The 20,775-nt window shown below is 34.4% G+C and overlaps 2 protein-coding genes across 4 annotated transcripts in view; one reads left to right on the forward strand and one right to left on the reverse strand.

The window, feature by feature from the left end:
- LOC142344531 (ras-related protein Rab-11B-like) overlaps nt 1–20,775 on the reverse strand; it is a 450,398-nt gene that overhangs the window by 301,973 nt on the left and 127,650 nt on the right. The gene's annotated exons all lie outside the window — the stretch shown is intronic.
- The window catches only part of LOC142344527 (SCO-spondin-like), a 76,123-nt gene that overhangs the window by 22,907 nt on the left and 32,441 nt on the right, over nt 1–20,775 (forward strand). For all 3 annotated transcript variants that reach the window (XM_075396266.1, XM_075396267.1, XM_075396268.1), the window contains exons 14-20: nt 10,589–10,721; nt 13,275–13,456; nt 13,812–14,071; nt 15,736–15,994; nt 16,614–16,762; nt 16,990–17,126; nt 19,570–19,752. In XM_075396266.1, coding sequence (XP_075252381.1) covers nt 10,589–10,721; nt 13,275–13,456; nt 13,812–14,071; nt 15,736–15,994; nt 16,614–16,762; nt 16,990–17,126; nt 19,570–19,752 — 1,303 coding nt within the window. The remainder of the gene's footprint in view (nt 1–10,588; nt 10,722–13,274; nt 13,457–13,811; nt 14,072–15,735; nt 15,995–16,613; nt 16,763–16,989; nt 17,127–19,569; nt 19,753–20,775) is intronic.

Genomic DNA, 20,775 nt, shown 5'->3' on the forward strand with positions numbered 1-20,775 from the left:
CGAAGCACTTTAGAAATAGTGAGATAGGAATACATATCTTTAGTTCGAACGAACCATTCTCATTAGGTTTATTGTAACATAGTAGTTTATAACTCTCATCTAGTAGTAGTAACTTATATATACTCTTGTAAGCCTTTAATGCTTTACATTGTCGAGTCATATAGTAGTGTTCAGGTTCTTTGCCTGATTCTATCCATTTCCGTACTATATGTAATACAGGGTCTTTATTTTGTTCTTGTAGTATAGTGTCAATATCTAGTTGTGCCTTTTTAGCAAATTCAGTTAACTTCGTTAGCAAATCAGAGCAATCTGATTTGACATTCTCATTATGTAGTGCTGTTGACTCTATAATAGTATAATGCTTTGTACGCTCCTTGTAGATTTCTTTTGCCTTCTCTAGTGCATGTATTAATGTTGGATCGACTAAATTATCTATAACATCACTAAATTCGTCGTCATTATATCCTGAGTCGTCCAATTCTACATAGTTTACTTCTTCTTGTATTTCACTATATGTATTGTCCGATTGTTTACTATCTGTGAGCTTAACTATTTGATTTATATTTTTGCCAAATTTGAAATAGTCGGCTACATTATGTATAGCATTACAAGAGTCTGTAAATCCTTCGGGTGCGTCAGAAATACTAAAATCATTATCCGATATATTCATTACTTTTCTTGTTCCACCTTGTACTTGTGCTAGTATAGGATAAGAATCGTTAGACGAGTTTGTTTTATCCTCTTTGTGCAATACAGAGTAAGAGACTGGCTTTAAATCCGAAGTGTAGAAATTTATATCCTTAGGTATTGTTTTATGTTCAATCTGAAATTTCTTCGCTTCCTCTATTGGGACTTGTCGACTCAGTAAATCAGGAAATGCTAAGTTCTTGCCTTCGGTGTATATAATTTTTAAGTTCTGGAATTTAGTTAGGACGACTTGATATTTGAATAATCTGTGCGAAAGTTGTCCGCGCCTAGACCATAAAAATAGTATTGGCCTGTGATCGCAAAAGAGGTATATGGGAAATGGCGATCCTATTAAATAGAATTCATACGTTTGTAGTGCGGATATAATTCCGCATAATTCTCTATGCTGTGGGGACATTTTCTGTTCAGCTTTGTCGAATACTCTAGAGTTCGCTGATACAATTCTTTTTCTATCAGGGAATTGTTGTATAAGTATACAACCAGTGCCTAAGTTAGACGAGTCAGCATGTATATGAAATGGGTAGTTCGCATTTGGAATTGCTAGTGATATATCATGTACGAACTTTTCTTTTAGTATATTGAATACTTTCTCGTGTTCTTCTTCCCATTTGAAATTTACATCGCCTCTTGTTAAATCGTACAAAGGCTTAGCATCTATATGAAAATTTATCACATAGTTCGAGTAGAATCCCATTGCTCCTAATACGCTAAGAACGTCAGTTTTTGATTCGGGAGTCTTTAAGTTTCTAATGTCGTCAATACGCGATATAACTGGAGAAAGTGTATTTTCTGATATAACGTGTCCGAGAAATTTTACTTTTCGTAAGAAGAACATTGTTTTATCCGGTGCGGCTTTTAAGTTAGCCTTTCTTAATAGAGCATGATATTCTTTTATTATATTGAACATTTCCTCTTTAGTATTAGATTGTAGTAGTGTATCGTCAATATATGTAATAGCCTTCTTTTCTTTTATAAGAGGTCCGAATGCATAGCGCATTAATTTACTAAAGAAATTGGGTAGTGGTTTTAATCCGTAGAAGCCGACTTGAAAAGTATATTGTCTTCCTCCTATTATAAATCCTGTTAACTTTTGTGTTTCGGGCGTTAGCGGCACTTGATGATAAGCACAAGAAAGATCGCTGCTTGTAAAATATGATCCATTTACTCGAGTTATTAGAACTTGTAGTGGTTCTAACGGCCAACTTGAATTACTTGTGTCAGTAATAGAGTTTAGATAGCGAGCATCTATTACTAGTTTGACGTAATCCTTCTTGGGAAGGATTATGATTGGGTTAACGAACCAGCTATTCATATCGTCATGCTCATCTAGTTCTCTTATAATGCCTGCTTGTATTAACTCGTCCATCAGTAATTCGAGTTTATCCCTTAAATGGAAGGGTACTTTACTAGGTCTTTGCTTTTTGAATTCTGCATTTTTTATTAGGGGTATATTAAATTGTTGTTTAGTACGGCCAATGTCATATTTATGATGTGAATGTACATCGTTGTCTGTAAGCAGTATATCTGCAAGTCGAAAGAATTCGTTCTCAGTCAAGTCGGTTTGTGTAAAATCGAGTTTTTGTAGGAATTCCGTTTTATTGAAGTGAGTATTTTGTCCAGCATGTACACTTGTAGTAAATTTATCTATTAATTCTTTTACTTGATATTTTGAGCGGAATATTGGAAATTGTTCTCTTGATTTGGGTTGGCATATCTTTTTTGCCTCTTTAGAAAAGTCAGTGGCAATATCATCCTCGCTTTTACATTTCTCTACTAGTTCTCCTGCGGATAGCTCCATTATTTCGGCGATATGCTCGTCAGTGAGAGGACGATTTTCTATATTGTTTATTAACTGTAATTCTTTGCCACTAATGTATACATAAATAGTTATTCCCGTGTGCTTAAAGTGTTCTTCTAGTTCTTTAGCTATTCTTTTCCACAATCTGGGGTCTCCGCCACATGCTATCTTAGGCATAGCAATACATCTTATTCCGTCAAGCATAAGTGTCTTTTGTAGTTCACAAAATACTGAACAAGTTTTACTTGCTTCGTATGGGGGAGAGTTATAATATTCCTTCATTACAAGACTATATATAATTTGCTGACTATACTCATCTTGAAAATGTATTAGTTCGTGGTCTACCTTATTCTCCGATCCTATACTTTTAAAGTATTGTAGAATATTCCTCTTTAAGTTGGGGTATCTTTTAATAAGGGAGGCAGTAAAGCCTTTGTCTAATACTAAGTCTCTAGATATAGTATGGATAATAGGCATATTAGCGTCGAATATCGAATGTTCGTCAAAGTTAATATACCTAATACACTCAGCAGTTAGGTCAGTGGATTCGGATATAGTATTTGTAGTTGTATTTAGCATAAAACAACTATCAAGCTCTTCGCATTTATTTATAACAGAATAAGTAAATTCGTTACAGTCACGAATACTGTATTTTTGTGTATTGTTTGTAATATCACATATAGTAAATCCAATTATCCCTTTATTTAGTGTAACTTGATGATTTTTGTGGTTTTCGATGAGCAGGGGAATTTGTTTTTCGTTCTTAGTACAAATAGTATTTATAAAGCACAACTCGGTTTTTACTGTAGTCCTATTAGGTACAAAAGAAGTGCCTTTCGGAAATATATCTTGCTCACTACACTTGTGTTTGTAGAGAAATGTAGACTTAGGTGGGATATATAGAGGCTGGTGTATTATCACTGCGTTCAATTTAGAGACTTGGGGATATTCCTTTTCATTATTTAGCGAGCCATAACTAAGAACTCCTTTATCACTAGTCTTCAGTTCTACTGCTGGAATATCAAAGTATAATGCTTTAAGAAATGTATGACAAAAATCTACTCCTAATAAATTAGAAGTTTTCTCCTCAGTAACCCATACTCTATGATTTGCTTTATATTTCCCGTCTGTATCAAAGTATGAAGTTAGTATAGTGTAGCCTATCATGCGTATTTCGGAACCGTTATAGGTTCTTGTTTTATTGCCTGAAGTCTGGATATTTATTTGTTGCCCCAATTGGTTAAGCTCAAGAAATGTTGGGTAATTTATTATAGTGCAAGTTGATCCTGGGTCGATCATGAATTCTATTTCTAAGCCACTATGTTTTTTATTGTCTCCGGTAGCAAAGTGATATAAGTTCAAGAAAATTCGGGCTTTGGGATTTGATGTGGTATTCTTATTTTTCGGAGACCGTATTAGTTTAAAGGGAATAAATCTGAGATAGCGTCACAATAGTCAACATTGTTTTCTTCCTGTTGAATCCAACGAACGTTATCTTCATTTTGTGTATTATAAGACTTTGTGTCTTGTTGTAAAGTAGGCCTTGTATTACTATGGGCTTGATTTCTATTGAATTGGCTGTTTTCACGCTCATAAAATTGTTTAGCAGCATATTCATTTTGCCGAAATGAATTCTCTCGGGAAATCTTTGGTCATATTGCTTATTTTGGTTAAATCTATTGCCGTACTTGTAGCCGTTCTGGTTATTATAGAAAGAATTCGGGTTTTGAGCTCGGTTGTTATAACTATTATTTCTACTATTATATTGGTTGTTATTCCAAGCACCTCGTCTGTAGTTATTACTAAATGTAGGCTTGGTCTCTTTTTGCTCTAATAATTCTTTTCTTATCTTTTGTACTTCGTCGTCTAACTTCTTTTTGTTACAGGTAGAAATAGAGTGTCCGTGGTTTCTACAATACTCACAGAACCTAGTATTATTGGCTCGTCCTTTTATATTCGGGTCTCTATTGAAGTTGCTTGTATTTTGTATAGCACTTACTTCATTACTTTTTATTAAGCTTGTAAGTTCCTTAATTTGTGTCTCTAAGGACGATATTTTGTCTGAAGGTTGTTTAGCCGAATTCTCATTAATAACTATACAAGTTAAATCTTGTGTTATCAGATGTTCTTTTAAATCGTCCCAACTTTCGTTAGGTTTCTTAATACGCCGTTCATGTGCTTTTCGCTTTAATGAGGGGGGTTGCAGTCCCCTTATAGCAAAATCAATATATTTCTGTTCTCTTTGTCTGGATTGTATTACTGCTTCTTGCGCTCGATCAGCATTAGCTACATTTGTTAAGTCTTCTGGCCAACATTTATCAACCGCGTGCTTGACTCTATGAAAATAATTTTTTATTAATCCGCCTTCTTGTCTAGAAGCATTTTCTACTTCTAATCTATGCTTAAATTTATCACGACCGTCAGTAAATCCATCAAGAAAGTCATTTTTAATATCATTTAAGACTTTAGCCTCATCGATAGTATTAAACCATTCTAAGGCTGTATCGGTTAAAAGGGACCCAAATAGAGATCTCTGTCTATTTTCATAACTCTTTTTCTTATCAGGATCAGTAGGAACAACTCCTAACGAAAATTTTACTTTTTGATCAACAGAATTCCAAAAGTCAAGAGCACTCTGACTGGGATCGTTACCTGAAAAAGTAGTTAAAGACACATTACTCAAAGAAATAGGAGCATCAGCCATTTTTATTTAAAATACTTGGACGTTTGCCAAGTCTTTATTTTATCTAAGATAAATTAAGTGTTTCTGTAAGTACCAGAGACAACTTTAGATAATCTAAGAATTACGTCCTCTGGGTACAATTTATTTTTATTTGAGAACTTAGAAATTTTTCTAAGTCTTTTATTAAAGTCAGATAACTGACGAAAGATAGAAAATTTTAGTAATAGCTGATACAGTTTTAACATATGATTTAAAACAAAGTGTTAAGTTCGACTTATTTAAGTCAGAACATAGAAATGAGACAACTTGGAAATTTTTCCTAAGTTTTTTGCCTCGCAACAGATTTTATTTAAGTTAAAGATTAAAGTTAGAGTCTTTAGAACATAGAATTTACTAACCTTGAGTGAGCCTCACTGGTCGCACCAATTTATACTCGCCGCTTAAATGGGAGTATACAAAGAGAGTTTAACTTAAAAGTTCTAAAGACAAAAGGAATGGAATTAAAAATTTTATTATAAAAAAGGTTAAGGCGGTACAATATGAATAATGAGTTAAGCAATATCGATATCATATGTTTACTTTATCAATCTATTGAGCAAGTGTGTGGTGACAATTGAAGAGAGGAATATCAGATGGCTAACTAAACTGGAATTGAAGTGAACAAATGGTTGAAGTGAATGATACTGAATAACTGGTTGATATAAAAACTAGCTTCCTATATATAGTCAGCAAAGTGGGAATTAATTTCCCATATTTTTAAAAGTGGGATAAAACATCCCATATTAGTTTTTGGGATAAAAGTTCCCATTTTATTTTTGGGATAAAAGTTCCCATTTTCTCATTTTCAGTACACTACCACTCGACTATTGTTTCATAACCATGACCTATCGTGGTTCATCAGAATGCTGGATTAAAAATTTACGCAATTTTGATCATTGCAATCCTCGAAATTGGCACAAAAATTGAGTCACTGACGGATTGTCGCCTGAATCATACCCGTTTATGTAAAGTTGAGACACCGATTTCATCCAACAGCTTTTAGAGATTGGGTGCAAGGCTCATACAGCTGCTTTCTCTGGCATTTTATACTTTCTTCAATGTTTTCATAATTTTCGGCAGAACTTAGTATTCCATGTGGCTTTCACTGTATAAGGCCCCAAGGCCAATGCGCCTCAGATCAGACAAAAATCATTACGTTTCTTGCCCTCATTGAGCTAATCTTATCATAAAAAGCCTTGAGTGTATCACTACCCTGATGAAATCTGATGTGAGCCCGTAAATTGTTATAGCTGCGAAGCTGTAAGCTGAGCGTAGCTATATTACGGTGCTCTTGGTTTTTTACAATTCGAAGAATTTTTACAATTCAAAGAACTTGAATTGTATTGGGGCGCTGTGTTTTTATTACGACTCGAAGAGGAGTATTGGAGAAGTCCTTTTTTTTAATCAATTTTATTGGAGTGATTTTTGAAGCGGGAAATGAAACGCGTGAAAAAATTTGGAGTGATTTTGGCGCTGAACAAAAGTGAAGAGCAGAGCGGAAAGAGGGTGACTTTTGTTCATACCGCTGTTTTTGAGAGGGCGAGAAATTGATGTGTGAAAAAATTTTCTCTAAGTGAGCGAAATTTTTTTGTTCACGTTCGGCATTTTAAAGCAGTTTTTTTCATTTATTTTGGTTAAGAGATTTGGTTATGATTTTGTTTTAATTTTAGGCTGGTTTCGGTAGTGGTTTGAAGGTTTCTGGAAATTCATATGAATTTTATGATAATTCGGAGGTTTTTAATGTATTTTGCTGATTTTCGGGCTATTTTTCGCGTTTTTTTTATTGGACAATTATTCTGTTTTACTGACTCAAATGGGTATTGAAGATAACACTTCTACTTGAGCAATTTTATGATAACAATTGGTTACAGTTTTGTGGGTAAGAATCATTTTTTTGATGAGAAATAAGACAAAAAAGTGGCGAAAATTGTAACTATTTTTCTTAATTTTTTGCAGTTTTTCGTTTTTTTTCTTTTTTTAGCTAAATTTCTTTGCCTATTATGACTTGCCTATTGTTTTGTGACCAACTTGATACTCTATTGGCCGAAATGATTTTTTCTTTGGATTTATACGTTTTTGAAATAATAAAAAATTTAGTAACTTTTTCCAGGTTTTCAAAATTCAATATTCAAGTGTTTTTTCAAAATTCACATAAAAGGTTTTTGTAAGTACTAGTTGTTTTGATAAAGTTTTTTTTTGGCAGAGATAGTTTTTTCGTGATCTCAATTGATAAGAAAATTTGATCAGATTTTTCATCATATTTTAACAGATTTGATTTTATTGTTTTTACTTTTTTGTTTCATGACTTTGTTTCAAGATAATCATAAAAAGGCACGTTTTGTGAAGGCACGTTTTGTTTGATGAGTAGTTGGATGGCGTATAAATGGATTTTCACTTCGAGTTGTTTCCGGAATTCTTCCGGCTATGTTTATTTAAGATCTGTTCACACATTTTCATGATTTTTGAAGGCAAATTGGAGTAGTGATTTTGGTCACGCCGAAACAGGAAACGGAGCAAAAAAGCGAGTGGTTTTGCGCCGTGAATTTTTTAATCTTATTTTAAATTAGAGTAAGAAATCGGTGTTTGATCAAAAAATCGCTTTGTCGCTGGTGGTTTTTTTCACATGCGGCAATTTCACTTTGATTTTCACTGTTTTTTCGATTATTTGGATCGGATTTTTTTCTAAATGGTTTTACCAATCCATTCATAGTCCGTTCTAGGTCTAGTTTTCTGTTTAGTGAATGAAAATTCTTTGAATTGTACGTCAGGACTTGTCCTGCTATGTTCTTTGTTTCTTCGTCTCACGCTCTTTTTTCGTTTTACTTTTGTTCACACAGCAAAGCTGAAAAAGTCAAAAATTCTGAATGACTTCTTCCTCTCACTAACGGCATTTGCGCGCGTGACGTCATTTCTCACTCGCTTTAGCAAAAGTTTTTAGGTTATTTGCGTGATTAGATTTTTATCATACGTGACTTACCTCACTCAATAAATTGACTTTTGCACATTAAAACTTAGGTATAATTAGAATTTGTTTTAAGGTCAAAAGAACTCATATGTGCAGTAAAGGTCCCTAATAAGAGGCTTCTGTGGAATGAATTTTTACAAGCTTTATTTATTTATCTCTGAATGTTTTTTAGCCTAGTTTTTTGAGCGGCGTCGATTTTTTTTCAATTTAGATCTGTATCTGTTTCTATCTCTTTTATATGGCACACAGGTCTATTCTTTCGCAGCTATTTCGGCAATCTGCCGGCTATGTTTTTACCATAAAGTCGAAATCTTCATCAATCCCACTTCTTTTCTCGAATTTAGTTCAAAAATATAAACAGGAGAAATCTGATCTAATCAAGTCGCTTCCCTGCCAATGGACATCAGACCCTCCAAGAACTACAGTATTGAGCGGATCCAACTCATTTGTTGGGTTTTTTTTAGCTGACTGGCACTTAACTATGTTCCAATTTTCAAACTTTCAGTTTAAACTTGTCCCCTCAAGTTTTTCTCTCTCAATTTTTTCCGAGATTGAAAGTAGTTCGATGACGGTCCGGTTTTTCCTGTCAAGCGAACTCCTTAAAGAGCTCTACTCCCGTTAAAGATCCGCTCATTTATTCTCAGGAGATTCATGGCTGCTTAAGCAAGTGTGTGTGTTCAGAGATTTTCCATATTGCTTTCTACAGACGATCGGCTTATTAGCTCAGTACTCATCATTAAATCTACAGGTTCTGTAGACCCTACAGAAAAAAAACACATATCTCAAGTTTTTACATCGAATAATTGTTTTGTTTCATCTCTCACGAATATTAGCCGGAACGTAAATTGCAAATAGAACAGAACCAGAGAATATGACAGCTAAAAATAGTTAATAGCACGGGTTGTCACTTCTTAGTAGTCATAAAAAGGATCATGCATGATGTCATACACATTATACAGCTTTTCTTTGTACGTTCCTTGTATGATCGCTAAGCAATCATCAATTATTTTCTATGATTACAAGGAAATCACCTTTTTTAACGCTAATTCTACATTCATATTTGACCTCGCATGATTAACAGGGAAAAATGAAGTTTTCCCAATTTCAGAGTGAAGCCGCTTAAAAAAGTTGGAATGCGATTACCTTTTGTTTTATTTATGACAATGATTTGTACAATAACCAAGAAAGTTCATTATCATATCTGGGATAATTTGAAGTGCTATCATTGCCTATATTACTTCTGGCGAAGTGAGGTCATATTTGAGGCTGTTTAAGCATCCTTTGAAAAATTGCATGACATCGTATGATTATCAGGAAAAAATTCAAATCATATATGACCTTGAATGGTTAACGTAATTTTTGAGCGACCTGTAACCCGGAGTCAGAATAAAAATTGCGAATGGGGCTGTACACAACACTCTTGAAGAAAATTATTATATAAATGTAAGTAATACTTTAGAGAGTTTTCTGGGGACTTTTCCAGATAAGTAACGGTTTAATTTTGAGTGGCAGTAGAAAGTTGTGTGTGTGTGTGTGTTGGTGTGTGTGTGCGTGTGTGTGTTTAATTGGTCTTAAAAGTTCATAGCAATTATTGTAAACGTATGTGTCTTTTTTTATGCAAAATTTTCGCTTGACAGTTTTGATTTTTCGATTGACTTTTACGCCTTCAACTTCTTACGTTTCGCGTGATCTAAAATTATCTCTCAATTACAATTTCAAGCAACTGAATTTAATTGACTGCATTTTAATACTAAAATTCAAATGAAAAGTGCGCCGAAACTGGTGCCATTTTTCACTTTAAATCTTAATATTGTTATATGTTAACCTCTAATGTGGTTATTTGAAGCACACTATTGAACTTCTTAGTCCCTCTTAGGCTCCACCCCCACCCCCCCCCCCCCCCCCCGACTGAAGCAGGCTGCAATTGATTAGAGCTCCCACTAGTCGTTCGAGAGCAATTCATCCGATGTTTAGTCGGCTATGTTTGTGTGTGTTTGTGTGTGTGTGTGTGTGTGTGTGTGTGTGTGTGTGTGTGTGTGTGTGTGTGTGTGTGTGTGTGTGTGTGAAATCGAGGGAGGATGAGAAGGTTTGGTAATGGAAAAATCGATCATATCCAAAAATTGGGGTTCAAAATCGGGACTTTAGGAGCTATAACATAGTACCATTGGGTAAAAATACGCTGTTTTCGCTGGTGAAAAAAGTAATTCTATTCTATATATTTCACAGCTGAAAGTGCAATAATAATGAGCGTAGAAACTGGAGATAGGCAAACCAGAAAACCAAACCATGAAGCTGAAAAAAACTTTTGTTTATGATTTATGAACTTTCACTTCTTGATGATCAATTTATTATTATAAAAGACACGTTTTCTTAATTTTGAGTATAATGATTTTAGCATTGACGGGATTACCGTTGTTGAGATGACCACTAACTACGTGGGTGTGTTCAAAGAGGGGTTCATACTTCACTACAACACACACGACTCACGCATAACTCTCAAACTGTCCCCCAATCTGTACAGTCAGGAGGTACTTATTACTAACTTAATAACTAAACTCTTTTTAACTCTAAATTTATAATTAATTGCCTATGATTCATTAAAACAGGTACCCTAGTTTTATGTGCTATTTTAGCTCATGGATTTTAATCAAGAAAATTTGGGCTCTATTTGCTGAATTTTTCAAGTAGTAATAATTTTACAAAAATGGATTTCCCTAAAATCTATCTTTTTGAGTACTTCGGTTGAAAGGACACTTTTTATAGTAGTTCCGTGATATGCGTATGTGAAATCCTTTTCACAACAATGAGAAAATAAAACAAGTATTTACTTAATTTTACAACTGAAATCGGTAAAACCACAGTTTTTTTAATCAATTGAATGCTTCTCTTTTCTTGTGTGATTCTTTTCCTAAAGTACATAGACTTAACAAAGTTAAAAAACCATATTGCAAAGATTTTTTTCCAGCTTTTTTGCAAAAACTGGTCTGATTCATCATGAAATGGATATAAAAGTTGTAAATTGTAATCAGCTATAGACTCTACTTTCTTTTGATTGTCCAGTCGGAGACAATGGTCAGAAGACACTCCACAAGGGTAATTAAAAAGGATTTAATATCATTCAAAATGAAGCGAAGGATGTAATATCAATAAAAAAATCAAAGCGAAGAAAGTTTGCTCAAAATCTCCAATTAACTATGGTACCTGCACTAGCTTCTACGGGATTTGGAAATGCAAAATTTTGTCCACGAAATTACTTGTTATATTGATCGATCACTTTCGTTTGATGACCATTCAACGTTTGTTTATTTCAAACGTTTATAGGACATAATCATTTAATTTTAAACCGACGAATAATGAATTTGCTTTCGACTCTGTTTTAGTATTCGGGACTCAAAAACCATTAGCCAAAGTAACAAGGCGTAACAAAAAATGTCAACTTCGATTTTGACTGCCATCTCCTAACACTACATATAATAAATAATTTTCTCGCAACACGTAACTGCAATTACAATAATAATGCAATTACTATCTTGCAACATCAATTTTGATATTTTGTTTGTTTTTTTTCTATTTTTCTTTTTTAGTTTTTACTCGTGGTAGTCTAAAATTTTAATATGGGAGTTACTCTCTAGATCTAGATACTGATAATAAGTACAATTGAAGTACGGGTTTTTACTGATACATTTTTTTTGCTATTGTTCACAACCGATTTAAAGCTACCATCAGCTTCTAAAAAGCTGTTATTGGCTGATCGCTGTCTTTTTGTCTAAGATTTGATTAGACTTTTTCGGAATTTTTGTCGGAAATGAGAAGTCAAATTAGAGCTGTGTTTTGGTGAAATAGTTTTATTGCTTATTCTTGTTAACCATAGCTCAATTTGTTTTCCAAACTCAGTTTCAATAAGTTTAAATTATGTTTTTTTTTCTATAACGGTTTCATCAACGTGTATTACGGTTTTATGGAATAATTTGTTCTAAAAATATCAATGGTTTTTTCGGGTTTCGTCTGTTTGTTGCAATTCTTTGTCTTGTTAATTATTACACTGATTTGGTTTTCATTTTTTGACTGTGATTATTCGTCTATTTGGTTTATAGTCTGTTCAATTATGAAACAAATTTGCATCTTAAAACAGTTCATGTTTAGGCTATTGGTGTTGTTATTTTGAGACCTTTGGGTTTTTGAAAATAAAATAGAGAGTTTTTGTTGCCAAGTTTGCTCTGTTTGCGTGTTTGCGACGCCATTGCTTTTTGCTATCTATAGAATGTTTTCAGAAGCTTCCTAATGATTAAATAGCTTTGTGGTCTAATGATTTGAGGTTTCAATTTTGTGTTTAATTGAAAATCAAAAAACCGTTACTGAAATTCGATCATCGCCAAGTGTTTTGGTGGTTTCTTTTTACTTTGTCTCTAATTTCTGTTTATGGAAGGTGGTATTTAATGTTTTAGGTCCCATAGTGCAAACGGTTACTTAATTTACTGTTATCGGTTTTATGTACTTTTATTACACAGCTTCCTAAAAAGGAAGGAAATGAGTTCTTAGTATCTTTTCATTCGTGTTTAATTTAGTGTATATTCTGTAAACTATCAAATGGAAATGGTTTACTTCCAAGGAGGCTGATACTCAAGAATTGAATTGGTTTAGTTTTGGATTGTGATTCAGGACTTGTCCTGCAAAATTTTATAAGTTTTGCCTTATCATTTTTTTCTTTCCATTTTTTTTTTACTTCTGACTTACCTCAATCATTGTTTCAACTGAAAAAATTTTTCGTTGTTATCAAAGTTCCTTAGAGTAAACTGCTAATTGCTATTAGTAAATTTTTTACTGCTAATTGTTGTTAGTAAACTTATTCTCCTCCAATTGAGAGGTTTAATTCATCCTCTCAATCGAATCTGATGAAACTGCGGATCAAATTAGAACACTTTTTGGTACTTTTTTCAAGCTCTCGTCATTTTTCTTTTTAATGTTCTCTCCTTCAATCCTAACGTCGGTCGGTGGGGTCAACGGAAGCTATTTTCCGGCAACCTGCCGGCTTTGTTATACTATGGCTGGTAACTAATTGTATGTACATCATTTTACTCTAGGTTCACGGGTTGTGTGGCTACTATGACAATAACCCAGCAAACGATATGAGAACCAAGAGCAATGTTCTGGAGGCTGACGTTCTGACGTTCGGACACAGTTGGATATATGCAGGGGCAGTTGGATCCTGCACTCTCATGACTGCTATCCACGCCGACATGTGTGCTACTTATGCATCTACCAGGTATTGATTTATGTATATAAAACGAGGTAAGATAACTTACTGGGTATCTACAAGGTTTAAAACTGTACCAATAATACTTTGCAGTTCACATCAGGCTGTGGTAACATTCCAAATAAAGTCTCTTCTAACTAAAGTTTTCCAGACTAAAAAGAAACAATAATCCAAATAAGCGTGGTCTGGAAACTTCGATTAACACGCTAAAAAATGGACAAAAGCACTTTGGATCTTGGACGGTCTTGACATACCATTTTTTGCTCTGGAGTTTCCACTCTTTCTTCGGATATTTTGGAGATAACTACGGCCTGGTTAAAAATTAATTGGTATGAAAAACAGTTAATCAAATTATGTATTTTAGGCGGATGAAAGCCGAAAATTACTGCGAGGAACTTCTATCAGGCGAGTCGTTTGCCGAGTGCCGAAAGATCCTGTCGCCCGATGACTACCACAAACAGTGTCTGTACGACATCTGTTCCTCTTACCCCACCAATGTCGTGACGTCATGCAGTGCAATGGCCGCCTATGCACACGAGTGCCACAAATACCTGAATGAAACTGGGATTGAGGTTCTGGATTCCTGGACCAAGGAAGTTGAAACTGCAGAGATCTCTGTTTGCTGTAAGTACCCTACAGCAATTTACCTACGGTAATTTACCGTAGGTAATTTCCAGTAATACCTACGGAAAGGTCGGCTAAACCTGCAGTACGGGCAAAAAATAGTAAACGTCCAGTAGTTGACCGATCCCTTAATACTATCCAGTAATTGATCTGATGCACACTAAAAAGTTCAGCTAAATTTACCTGAAAAAAAAACATATCAATTTACCTTAATCGTTCAGGCAAACTGTTCCTGTGTGAACTACCCCTGAGGGTACCCCAAACTTACCTGAAACTTACCGAAAAAATTAAGGCGTCACTGGCTAAATTTCTACCTGAAGCTGCTTGAGAACTAAATGAAAAATGGCAAGTGAAAAGTTCAGCTAGTTTTTCTGCGTTCAATTGGGTTCAAGTAAATAAAGACTGTGGTGAAAAAATTCGAAATATGTCGAAAGCAGAACGTTTGATGCTTTTCTGCTAGTAAAAAAGATTGATGATGTCACATTATTCAGCCAAAAAAAAAACGTTGTTTATTTCACATAAAACGTAAGAACTTCATAAAATTTGCTAGAAGAGCTGTTTTTCTGATCCCTTGATCTTTGCTGTAAATGTTTTTTTAGACAGATTATCTAATGAAATTTTTTCTTCTAGGTCTCGACATTAGAACATATTCGTACGAAATCTGTTATTTTGTAGGAAAATCCAAAAAAAAATATTTTGAGAGGGAAAAAGCAAGATGGTCGATGAATGGTATTCTTTTAATACAAAATAACTGCATCTCTAAGAAAGGAGAAAAAAATCTAACTAACAAAATCGAACGTTTTTGTGGTCTTAACGTTTTCATAACAAGTGTAATGATAAAGGTTCGGCGGGACTTGTTATCTACAACAAAGACATTTCAAATTGAATATCCTGTCAATTCATATTTTTTATATGAAGTTATATAAAGAATATATGAAACTTTGATATACGTACAAAAATTATTCCGGAATTTTTTTTAAAAATATCTAATTTGGAGTTGATATTGGTAATTTGGTTACTAAAATGAAACCCAAAATCCAAAAAATCGAAGAAAGAAGGACATATAAACAACTTTCCGAAGGACACTTGATACCCATTTAATTGTGTTTTTTGACAAATTGAAGTTAGATAATTTTGAGTCACATATAAAGTAATCCTAGTAGGCTGCAGGTAAGCTGAACATATTATTTTTCATGCACTAAATTTTGCTCATAAATCGAGACTTGCCAGTGTAAATTGGACCCGAACAGAATACATGTCATACAGAAAAAAAAAACAGAATGTCTTTGACTGAGTCAGCGCTTAATTGCTCTGCCAAAAACCTCAGAGCACGCTATTGACAAATGATCTTTTTTGCTGCTTTTGAAATTCACGATTTTAAACAAAAAGCGCTGTTTCAGTTCTTAAAATCAGGATTTTACATAAAATATTTTATTAGAGTTATTATTTACAACTTGGCTGTTCATTGTGATGCGAAAAACTAAAACAAATATCTCAATTGTCTGTTCATTTAGTTTATTTTCAAGCTGATTTGCTGACAAAAATTTCAAGCTGACAAAAATGCTTTTATGTCTTTTTTATTTGAGCAAAGTTGTATCAAAAAGTAGTAAAGAAATTTTGACCTTTTTAGTTAAATTAATTAAGAACATTAAATTCACTCTTAGATCCCTCGTGTCCACCGGGAGCCTCCTACACAGAATGTGCTCCCTCTTGCGGTCTCTCCTGCCAGGCAGCTTCAATTGGATCCCTGGAAAGACAAACCTGTTCCAGTAAATGTCTCTCGGGGTGTGGGTGTGGACCTGGCATGTTGTATGATGAAGATACAGAGACCTGTATCGATGATAGCACCTGTCCCTGTGAGTTCCCGGGTCACGTCCATTCATTCACAGAGGGAGAAGTGCACACTGAAGGATGCATGAACTGGTTAGTAAACTTTGACAATACAAAAAATTGGCATTGAATTAAATAGAAAAGATTCACAACGCTGGTTTTATAAAATTCCCCCATCAAAAATAATAGCCGTTTCGATCAAATTTCTGACCACCACTAACCAATGCTGTTATTTGGGACTTGTATCTGAAATGTTGAAGATAATGAGCTATAAGTAAGAGATCAGTGTGTTCGTCGTCCGCCAAAACCTGGTTCAAAACACAGGCTGAAATGGGCTAGATCATGATGAGATCTCAGAAAATACATAAAATTTCTTGAAATAAACAGAACAATATTTAGATCTTGCGAATTCGTACAAATCTTGACGTACAGTTAAATCAACCTCCAAATTTTTCATTAAGATCTTGCAAAATTATGTCGTTTTTTGTGGTCAAATTTTTGTAATTTTTGGACATGTAAGAACAATTGATCTTCGTCAAAGTCAACAAAAAGTGATGATAATTAACACTAACCTTCCTGAAAACACGATTGACGACGGAAACAACAAAAAACGAAGATAGCTGACAGTTCTTACAAACAATGAAAACAAATAATTAAAATCATCGTTGTTTTCGTTGCATTTTCTCAACTCGGGGAAAATGATATGTTTCAGTACCTGTTCTTCTGGTACGTGGAAGTGTGAGGTTGAAGACATGTGTGACAGAGGGTGTCCGAGTAGACTCGTCTTCAAGAAGGATGTGCCTCCCTGCATCCCCACTTGTGACACTCACTTTGCAGACATACCTGTCGAGTGCCCATATGGTTTGTGTTCAACTCATAAATAAACCAGGCATTCAAATTGCCAAGTGGTTATAGTGGATTCAAAACTTACGTTTTGACAGGCATGATGCCTTAACATTTCTATGTTGTGATATGTCTGCCATTTTCACTTTTTGTTTTCGCCCCCCCCCCCCCCCCGAGATTTAGAGATTTATTTATTATACTCGTATACAAAAATGAGGAGTTCGAAATGAAACTGTGTTATGTAGGATCAATTGCTGGTCTGTGCACGTGTCCTGCTGGAGAGGTGTTGAGAGGAGAGAGAGACATGCACTGCATCAGTCCTTCTAAGTGTCCATGTCAACATGCAGGCAGATGGTATGATGCAGGCGAGCAGATATCACAGGTAAATGCTATATCTCAAAAAAGAAATCGGACGTAGAATTTAAAATAGAGTGAAAAAGAGTGAAATAAAGGCTAATTTGAATAGTCGCACTCCATCAGTTCTTGTCGTAAAAACGCCGGAAAGAAAAGAATTTAACAGTGAAAAATACCAAACTAAAGGTTGGAAATAAAAATTTTGCCCCAAACTGCCCTTTATTGGCGCATTTAGTTTGAATCCTTGGCCCTGGAAACACTTTAACTTTCAGGGCATACTTTAATTAAACCCGATTAGTTCATGCGTGATATTACATAACTGCACAGCCGACAGAAGTTATCACTTCATGTTGGCGGTATCTCGAATAAATTTGAAATGCATTCTTCTCAGGGAAAAAAATCCCACGCTAGGACTGCAAAAATAAACAGGTACTGTAGGTGGATCCTATACATTATTTATTACATGTATTATTTATTTGACTATGACGCCGTCAAATGTTAATATAACTTCCTAATTGCAGGAATTTCAGACGCTATTTCTTCGAAGCAATCGAAGATTAACCAACTAATAATAAATGTGTTTGAGCGTAATCGCAGCGGAGCAGCATTAGGCTTTCAGTCTGCAGTGTGTTAACAGTAGCCTGTTCTCAGCTGTCCTGTCTCAATTACTCCCCACATCTAAGACGGTTCATTTGGTGAGCATGAATGCTCTTTTTTTGGTGACTATGGACAATTTTTTTTGCGTCAGTGACTTTCACGTGGTACCATTATTGCAGCCAGCATTGGTCAGGCTATGGTCAACCTGAGGCTATGGTCAACCTGAAGCCAAAAGTAATAGCGTATCCTCACACAGACAGCTTCACGGAGGCAAGGGATTGAACTCTCAATCATTGGCGTGTGAATCACACACCTTACCTCTCGGCTATCACGCCACCGCGTCTATCACGCCACTTTCTTCTTTAGCTCAATTATAAAAGATATGAACAAACATGAAATGTTTGTTTTTGAAGTTTAAAATTGCTAAAGATTTCATGATTCTTGATGACGATTCAGTCCATTGATACACACACACACTGAGTTTTGGTATGATCATGAGAAACCAATAAAAATAAGAAGTCTTTTTCTCATTATTTCCTGTGGTTTGAAACCATCCATACGGACGATTTCTTACGTTTAAAACCGAACATAACAATGATAACGAAGAAAGTTACTTATGGATTTTTGTTTATCTATAACCGAACAAAATAGATGTTTTTCCTACGTTAAACAATGGCCATTTCTGTACAAAGATATTGAACACTTTTGCTCATATTAATATTATGGCGGATCAAAAGATGTTGCGTCCGCCAAATAATTTAAAGTTACGATTAGTCTATTTAGTTAATTTTTTGGATTTTTTTCACAACAAAACATACCTGATTTTTCACCTGTATTAGTAATTTAAGAAAAGACTTCAAAAAAACAAAATAATATAGCTGAGTAAATCTAGAACCGGCTGAATACTATGTCTCCTATACCAATGAGACGATAATCTTTTTTTTCTTTGAGGGTTGACTCTTGAAAATGTAGTCCACTTGATCCTGAGGAACTGTGATTTTAGCTTGATATTGCGAAAATACAGTGTTGGGTGACTTTTGTAACCGTCATTTTGTTTCTATTACAACCTATATAATCGAATAATCAATGCTTTTTTGAAAAAAATTATGCAAGAAATTTGTCCAGAAATATTAGTTCTGCTAAACTTTGCGAAAGTGGAGAGAATTTTGCTACCAAAAAACGCTATCAAGTTGTCGATGAAGATTTCGTATTTATGAAGCGTAATCATGCTGCCAATGAAAGGTTCTCTTCACCTCGTTTCGTAGCCTCTGATAATACACATACGAGCTGTATTCTACATCTTAAAAAAAGTTAAGGTAATTTTACCTTAAAAAACATCCTAACTCACCTAAACTGTTAAGATACCTGAACTTTACCTGAAAAGTTAAGATCTCACTGCCTTAAAAAATATTGAGGACTATTAGAGGCTCGTTTATGATTGTTTTACTGTACTAATATTTTGTGGTATTTTTACTGCAGAACGTAACAAAAGAAAGTTAAAGTAATTTAAGGTAATATTACCTTAACAGAGTTAACGTAAATTTTTACCTTAACTCAAGTTAAGGTAAAGTTAAGGCAAACTTTACCTTAACTTTACTTTATCAACGGTTCATCTTAACTCCGTTAAGGTAAAAAAATACCTTAACTTTATTTTGTGTGTATTGATGTAAATTTATGCTCTCCGATTTAAATTGATTTTTTTTCTAATTTTAATGGCTTCATTACATGGCTCTAATACTTGCATGTGTGCTAGGAGTACAAATGAGAGTATTACTGGCAACTTTCGCTCGTACTACTATATTAACAGATTCTAAGATATTTATGTCTTTAATTATTTTAAAATTAAATTTTCCAATTTTCTATTTTTATTCCAGGATTGCAATACTTGCACATGTAGTGGGAGGTACTGGAGCTGTACTGAATTCCCCTGTCACTCAACATGCAGTGCGACTGGTACTGTACACTACAGGACATTCGATGGAGTCACTTTCCCATTCCATGGGGACTGCACCTACATCCTGGTAGAAGACACTGTCGACAACAGGTTCAAAGTCGAGGTAAGGAATACTAACCAAAGTTAATGTGAAAAATTGCATTAATGGGGAAAACTAAAAGCTGTTGAAATTTTGCTCAGAATTCTCGCGAATTTTGACGGCGAAAATGTATGAAATGAGGGGGGGGACGTGCGAATTGAATGTATGTCAACGCAAAAAAAGTAAGAGATGGACAGAATGAGCAGAAATTATTTGAAAAGTTTCACAATTCACAAAAACATTTAAATATTTCTGTAATGATTAATATTAATGAACAATTTTGTACAATTGAGTGAAAGCATTATCGACAAAAATACTAAAGAAACATACTACTACTCTATATTGTCAAGAATTTTCTTCCTAAATCTCTTGATTTTGTTGCAATGGTCAATTGGTTTAGAAGTACCAGAACTATGTACTTTATGGTACCAAAGTACTACACACATCATGATTTCTGCTCAGTACGAATAGTTTGTGCTTAAAGAAATTTCAATCCCTTTTCCTCCGCTTAAACCGATAAGATGGTTGAACGATTAAACCGTTTTGGTCTCCCATTGTTAACCAGATTGATGCAATAAAAATGTCGGACTATTATAGAAAATCAAGTAAAGCATTTCAGTTGAAAAATAGTTCAACTTAGAAAGAACACACTGTCTAAAATGTTTGCCTAAAAGAGTTTGAGGCCAGCAAATCAAATAGAAGATCAAAAAGATTGACCAAAAAAGAAGACCAAGAAGACCAACGTAAAAAAAAACTATGTATAAATAAATTGATGACCAAAAACAATGAATATTATTAGCGTGACTCATAACTCATTATCCTGCTACGAAACAACTTCAAGTTGTACAGTCAGTTTATTCCTCAAAAGATGTAAATTTTTGCCGGGGTTCGCAGCAAAAGCTGTGCAGTTCGAAATAATGTATGTTCAATTATTGGAAGATTTTTTGCTCTGACAGAATGAATTATATACTAATGAGATTATAGTGCATATTTCCAGAGGGGAAATTGATCCAGTTTTTTCAATACATTGAGTAAGAAACTAGAAAA

The sequence above is a fragment of the Convolutriloba macropyga genome, chromosome 8 (genome assembly GCF_964194025.1).
Source record: "Convolutriloba macropyga chromosome 8, txConMacr16.3, whole genome shotgun sequence".
Taxonomy (NCBI): domain Eukaryota; kingdom Metazoa; phylum Xenacoelomorpha; order Acoela; family Convolutidae; genus Convolutriloba; species Convolutriloba macropyga.